General features: G+C 33.5%; 1 protein-coding gene across 2 annotated transcripts; it reads right to left on the bottom strand.

Moving 5' to 3' along the window:
• Positions 1-1339: 1339 nt before the first annotated feature.
• On the bottom strand, positions 1340-6185 carry LOC131143484 (uncharacterized). 2 transcript variants are annotated; one of them, XM_058091815.1, is made up of 5 exons: positions 6043-6185; positions 5585-5684; positions 2043-2104; positions 1868-1926; positions 1340-1779 (listed from the first exon to the last, which is right to left on the bottom strand). In XM_058091815.1, the coding sequence occupies exons 2-5, from the start codon at positions 5659-5661 to the stop codon at positions 1765-1767; spliced, it is 213 nt and encodes a 70-aa protein (XP_057947798.1). In that variant the 5' UTR covers positions 5662-5684; positions 6043-6185; the 3' UTR covers positions 1340-1764. The 2 variants fall into 2 exon arrangements, with proteins under 2 accessions (XP_057947798.1, XP_057947797.1); XM_058091814.1 differs by having other exon boundaries at positions 1340-1926; positions 6043-6166.
• Between the last annotated feature and the right edge of the window lie 1336 nt (positions 6186-7521).

The raw sequence follows: 7521 nt of genomic DNA, 5'->3' as shown, positions 1-7521 counted from the left end.
CTCACCGCTCACTATCCTAGGTCGAGACATTAGACCCCTCTTGATTTGCCCGTTGCAACATGTAGGATTTCGATTGATGTCGTGGGTGTAAGGGCAGAGTGAGGTGTCTTGGAGGTCATCATCGACCTCCTGACAAGTTACATTACCAAAACACATTTACCTTAATTTAGGAAAATTACAATACCACCTCTTAAATGGTAATACTTTTTTTTCTAAAATTTAATTAAATGATATAATTAGTAATATAAGAAGAATGGAATATTAAATTTCTTTTGAAACCAAGCATGGGTGTATAATCGCATTGAAAAATCACATTATTAGTACTAACATTTTGTAAACCAAATGCCCCTAACTCCATGTTTGGGTGAAACTTTGAATTTAAATTTGTATGGATTTAAACAAAATATAATTCAAAATTATATTAAATTCATCCAAATATGCTTATATTAAATTCAAGATATGAAATTTATACTCACAAATATAGCATAAGTGTAAAAGACACTCAACTCCCTTTAAGATTTAGAAAAAGAACAATAACCTTCCATGAAGTTTTAAAAAATCTTAAGGATCCGCTATGAGATTTGAAAATTTTTACAAGCCTTTTCTAAGGTTTGCCAAAACAGAAAAAATAAATAAATAATACCTTCATTTATATTTGGCAGAAAAATAAACTTTTAAGGGATATAAATATCCCAAAAATAAATGTCATATAACCACCTTTGTATATAGTAAAATAATACTTCAAAGGATACAAACATTTCAAAATCAAATGTCGAGAGAGACCTTTAAACTTTCAAAATTTCATCTACACATTTTTGAAATTTTAAGAAAGATTTTATCTTTTTGTGGAACAACTCACTGTTACTTTTCCTATAATTAATACTAATTTTCAAACACAATCCAAACAATACTTGCAACAATACATACTTCCTTTTTTTTCTTTAACAAAAACATATCAATACTACTTTTCAAGATAAACACTACCTTTAAAAAAATCCCTTGCCAGGTCATCCCATAAAACTTGAAATTAGAATTTCCAACTTATAAACACTTACAAAACTATTTTTCTATAAATCTCTGCTCTTCATTTCAATAAATTTTTTTATAATTTTTGGTTTGAATAATCCTTTTAATGTTGCCTTTCAAAAGATACCGATGCTTTTGTTTATAAAAAGACTATCTATATATATGTAAAAAATATAATATAACAATAAAATTACAAATCTCAATTGGGTTCAATTCAATTAAGCTTGAGCTAAACACAAATTAAAAAGTTAAAATCATGGCAAACAGATAACAAATTGGACGTAGCAAACCAAACCGCCTTCACCAAGACCCCTAAGAAACATGTGATGGCTTTGAAACAGATAATTTGTAAATTTACAAATGAATGCTTACAACAGAGACAATTGTAGACATAAAAATGATTCTGCAAATTTAAGAGAACTCATTGACTACAAAAAAGACAATTGCACGAGGAAGGTTCATACTATACGGCCAAAACAGTTCATTGACTCGGCTTCAATCCGTGTTCCACAAGGGTGTGTATAAAGGCAGTACAAAACTAGGACTTCAAACCATTTAAAACGGCAGCTGTGCCACCAATTTCCTCACCAGCACCAAGCATATCACTGATTCCTTACAGGGCTGCAGATCAAGACAAGACTTAGTTCGGGTGATGAAGGTGAAATACCAAACTGAGCTGCTTTTGGATGACCATCTACAGCAGAGCTGCGCTGCCAACCTCATCGACCAGTTCCAACATCACTGATTTTTGGACTGCCATGAGACATGCAAATAAAAAATAAGCAGCAGTCCATTTTGAAGTACAATTTTAAAAATTTCACAATGCTTTACAGCTTTCAACCTCAAAATTCTTTGACAAATCCTTCATCTGCTCAGCAATTTCTCGTCTCTTCTGCACAGCTGCAGAAAACAAATCATCACCCAGTAACAAAATTTATCTTTCCCTTCACAAAGTACAGTGTGCAGAACATCGCTTGTAAAATTAACACCAACAAACAGAATAAATAAGAAAATACCCATAGTTGATATATCTTCAATTTTCATTGATGTCCTCACAGCAAATCTCTGGAATGCAGGGCTGCACACCCACCAAAAACAATTTAAAAATTAACAGCCCCATATTAAGCTAGGCATTCAATTAAAGCGTCTGGTTCGCTATAAAATCAATATGCTCGTAACATACAGATCGAAGGTTATAGCAAGCCATCCTGACTCAAATGGTGCCAATGTTGCCAGTAATACATCTCAAACATTTTCACTTTGATATTTTAAGAAAAATACAATACGCGGGTAATTACTAATTAGTGAATTAAGAACACTAAATCCTCGAGAAAAAATAATTCGAATGATGCCACATGATCATACATTCGAATCACATTTGATACAACTGCCAATAAAACTCATGTAACATGTAGCTAACTGGCTAAGAACCAGTAAAGACAACAAAGCTTCTAGGCATTTAGCCAACAGAGAGGTTTATATTACATATATTAAGATCAGCATTACTCCATTAAATGACTCATTAAAATGTTTATGCACAAAAATAAAACGCCTCAAAAATTATCTCTGCAGTCGGTACAGGTCCATGGAGTCATCACTGGGCATCAAAAATTAAATCAAACCAAAATCAACTGAAAAAACATTCATTTATAAATTGTGAAGATCCCCACATATAGTTAACATAAATCATAACTACATAATGCATAGCAAATAATTTAAAATGATATCATATCAACATGTCAATATAGGAATCCAAATAAAAGAAGCATTCCTTCAGCTTCACTTGATACAGAACTACTATGCATTAAGATTTCAGCCACTTGAATGGTTGGCATAAAAGAAATCACGGCTGTGAAGCATCAAAAACTATTAAAATGTACCCAATATTTCCACCCCTATTGCAATATAGGAATCCAAACAAAAGGTAACCACCTTACAGAACATCACAACCAATGGCATGTCCACAATTGTACTCAGAAGAGAACTGACAGAATTCACCATCAGATGGGAAATAAATCTGGATGTAAAGAATGAGTCTAAAGATGTAAAAACTATAAAAACCAATTTGAAAGCCTTAGGGAGATTGACTACTGACTTTAATTACAGTAGAATTATGATTCTTTTGGTTCCAATCAAGTATTATTTATCAACTTCATTTTCTTAATGGTGTCAGTCTTATTCGTTTCTTCAGTCACACAACCCAATCTCTGGCTAGCACACCAACACTCAACTCCCTTTTGAAGGTGCAGAACAGGAAAGAATTGGATGTGAATGAATCAACAATATTTAATAAATGCAAACAATTTATTCAAACTTCCCCAGCTGCAGTGTATAATATCTGTCAAAGGAGAACAAATAAATTGGGAAATTTGAGATTGTTTTGCTTCAAGGGAATGAGCCAATCAGAAATTGATAATCCCAATGACCAGATGATGAGGCTTCAGACATAAATAAGCATTATCACTTTTACCAAGCACCCCAGCATGGATAAATATTGACATACTAACCAAGGAGGCATGTAAAAAATATTACAATACCAATAACTGGGGAAAATATGCCATATGAACAGAAATTTCACATTGATTTAACACAATATAATAGATAAGAGACATTGATAACCAAGCAATGAAACAAATAAGAAAATTATAAATAATCAATATGCTCAAGCGTCTCAACCTGCAGAGCATAAAACCATACAAAACAGAACTAAATTTCAGGAAATCTGAGTTTCTTTTGCTTCAAGGGAACAAACCAGCCAGGAATTGATAATCCCAATGCCCAGATGATGAAGCTTTACAAGACACAAATATTAACACTTTTACCAAGCTCCCCAGAGTACATAAATGTTGTGACATAAACTGAATACAGAATGTCAAAAGTTCCACAAAATAATACAAGTGGAAAAATATGCCATAAGAACATAAAATTCCACCAGTTCACACAAAACATGCAGATATAACTAAAGAGTAAAGATGATCAAACAATGAAGCAAATAAGCAAATTACAATACAATTAATTGAAGACAATCTTCTCTAGCTTCCCAAGCAGCAGTGCACAAAATCTTACAGTGCAGAACATTCTAGAAAGTTTTGAGCATGGTTTTAAATAACAGCTGTGAACATTAAGTACTATAAGAACGTAACATATTTTTCAGGTTCCTAAAATACTATTATACCCTGCAAAATCGGTGGGAAGAAAAATCATGCCCCTAGATATTATTATACACCACGACCGTTACATAAAGGCCGCTATGGCTGTTATGTAACACCTACAACTGTTACGACCAAAATAATTAAATCTTCTTTTTTGTTTTTCTTCCCACTTTTGTTCCCCCCCTCCATAAATCATTCTCAATATACAATGGGGAGTAGGGGGAAAAAAGATTATAATGAGGATGATAATGATACAAAATTTAATACTTCTTTTAAATATTCACAAGAGATGCATTAATTAAAAACTTGATAATACTAATTTGCTAAGAAAATATTTTATTTTGATAATATTTGCAATTTGATATTTATGTTATATATTATTCAATTTCAACCCTCTTTTCTTTTTTAGTTATTGTAAATTTGTCTTATTTGTATGTCTTATGTGTTTAATAAATTAATAGTGTATAATGTATTTTATTTTATTAATTAATTTATCACACATAAGAATAATGAAAAAGTAAAAATACACACACACACACACAATTTTTTGTCATGGTAACTTTCTTGCCCTTACCAAACAACTTAATTGAACTAAACACGAATAATGGAAAAGTATAAATACACACACTCACTCATAATTTTACGTCACGGTGACTTTCTTGCCCTTACTAAACAACTCAATTGAACTAAACGATCCTAAATACACTAAAACTCCTTTTAAGAAGGATTAAATGCTTAAAACATGCAAATACACTAACATGCGTAAGGTTGTTTGTGCTTAAAAAAATTCACAGCCATTACAATTGCTTCCCGTTATGTAACATCCATTGCTCTTGCTTCCCACTACACCCATTACCGCTATGTTACATTACTCGCTACCACGATTAAAAACCATGGTTTTTAGTTCATTTTGCTTCAAAGGAACAAGCCAATCAGAAACTGATAATCCTGATAACCATATAGCATACAAAAATATTGTTACTTTCGCCAATCTACTAGGCATGAATTTGGTGAACTTGACCACCAAAGGCAGCATTCAAAGTTCCATAAAGTAATATGCCATAACAAAGCAAATTTCAAATTACTTTGCCAAAAAAAGATAAAGATCTGTATGAAGATACCATTACGAACCAAATAAGAAAATAAAGCACAATTATTTGACAACAATCTTCTCAAACTTCCCCACTACAGAGCACAAAATTTGACAAAGCAGAACAAAATATCTTGAGAAATTTGACATTATTTTGCTTCAAGGGAACGAGCCAATCAGAAATGTATTAATCCGAAGGCCAGATAATGAAGCTTCAGCCAGGCCAGCACTATCATAATACAACAAGGTAAAAATAACATAAATAAGAAATGAGGCAACTGAGAGAGAGAGAGAGAGAGAGAGAGAGAGATTAAACCTGTTGGCGAGACTATTAACGAGAAGCTCATTCACGAGGTAAGACATAACCCTGTGCATAAAATTCCCACCCGCCATGATCGTATGTGCTCTTAACGCAACTGCAGCAGAATGAAAACCATTTGTCAAGAACAGCAAAGCGATTCCAGAAAAATCGCCGAAAAAGGAAAACGAAGTAACAAACCCTAATAATTGATTATTCCCCAATAAATCGACGGAAAATTAGAAGAAAAGAGAAGCCAAAAGATGCTGGAACGGCAATCTTATACCCTAAATTACGCTAAGAATCAAAGATTTCATTTGTTTTCCTATCATTTCTTCGCAACCAAATGTATCAGGTAAGAAAGTCAACGATTTTATAGAAGATACAAAAAAAATTCGAAGAAGCTCCAGCAAATTTTGTTATCCAGGAAGCAAGAACGAAATCATAATAGAAGTTTCACAGAATCACACTATTACCTGAGAAAGCCTAAGCAAAAACCCTAATTCATTGCAGCCTCGCATGCGAAAAGCGGTACCGCAGCACCCCTTTTATCGTGAGAGATGGAAACGTATCCTACCGCATGGACTCCGCTCATCTACTTGACGCCCAATCCAAGGCTAAAACGACCGCGTTTTTGTTGAAAGGGTTTATTTCATGAAATAATCTCCATTTTGATTTTAATAAAGTAATAACCTGTGTATCATATGATTAAAATAAATAAATAAAAATCAGAACAATAAAGTAGATTTTTTTTTAAGTCATCTTGCTCTTTGTCCTCTCATTGCTAAATGTTGTATACTATTGTTATGCAATAATCTATAAAATAATTACGTTATATTTGAGAGTATAAATTTTGGACCCTCAATTTTTTTCCCTACATCTTCAATGGAGCTCTAGTTGCTAGAGGCTACCCCCTTTCTTCCCTCTCTCTCTCTCTCTCCTTCCATCTTCTACCACAAGAAACACCTCCCCACGCCTCTTCTACAACTTGTAGCCCACCCTTGAGTTTCCATAACCCCTTAAATCCATATGTCACTAAGGATGAGCATAATTTGGGTAAACTCGAATCAACCGAATTAACCGACCAATTTCGGTTAGGTCAATTCAGTTAAGGAACAAGTTCAGTTCGGTTCGATTACGAATTTACCGAATTTTGGGTATTCGATTATCAATTCAGGTAGGAGAAATATATATATATATATATATATATATATTATACGTTAAAGGCAGAATTGCAGAAAGGTGGAGGCCAATTAGGGCTAGGGTTCTTTTTGTGTTCGTCAATTTGTGTCCTCTGCCTATGGGTTCTCCTTCAGTCCTTCTCCACTTCTCTCTCTCCGCAAATCGCCTCTTCGCATGAGCCCCTCTTCCAAGTTCTCGTCCCGCATCCCTCTTTGGCTCTTCCCTCGCTTGGAGACAATTAGAGGATGTGTCGCAAATCGCAATACTCAACCACTTAGTGACTTAGGTACCTTTGTCTTCGTTGCCTGAAATCTATCTCTCTTCAAGCTCTGTGCTAGAAACATTTGCTTCTTCTCGATTTTTTTTTAATTTTTTTTTTTATGTTTGTTTTTAGTTCTTATTTTGCTTGTAAATTTCACTACTTCATGCTTTTTGTCCAATCAACTTTTCATGGTTAGATTGTATGGCATCTGTGAGCTTCCGGTGGATAATGCCATAATGGTGCTCTTCTTTTGAAATGTGTTTACTTATATTATAGTAAATTGACGAGATATAACCTTGTGGAAATTTGGTGGCTCAGTTCTTAGATTTGCTCGTTCATTTCTTTTATGAAATTTGGCCTAAAAATAAATAATTTTTTTTTTGTAGGATCAGATTTTGGAGTTGAATATGATCATGAGAAATTTTTGGTAAATAGGAAAAATAAAATGGCATGCACAAGAAACAGGAGATTTACATGGTTCGACAGTATGCCTACTCCATGGGCGAAAATA

This window comes from Malania oleifera, chromosome 11 (assembly GCF_029873635.1).
Source record: "Malania oleifera isolate guangnan ecotype guangnan chromosome 11, ASM2987363v1, whole genome shotgun sequence".
NCBI lineage: Eukaryota > Viridiplantae > Streptophyta > Magnoliopsida > Santalales > Ximeniaceae > Malania > Malania oleifera.
Note: the sequence above shows the minus strand (reverse complement) of the source record. Positions and strands in the feature narration are given on the sequence as shown.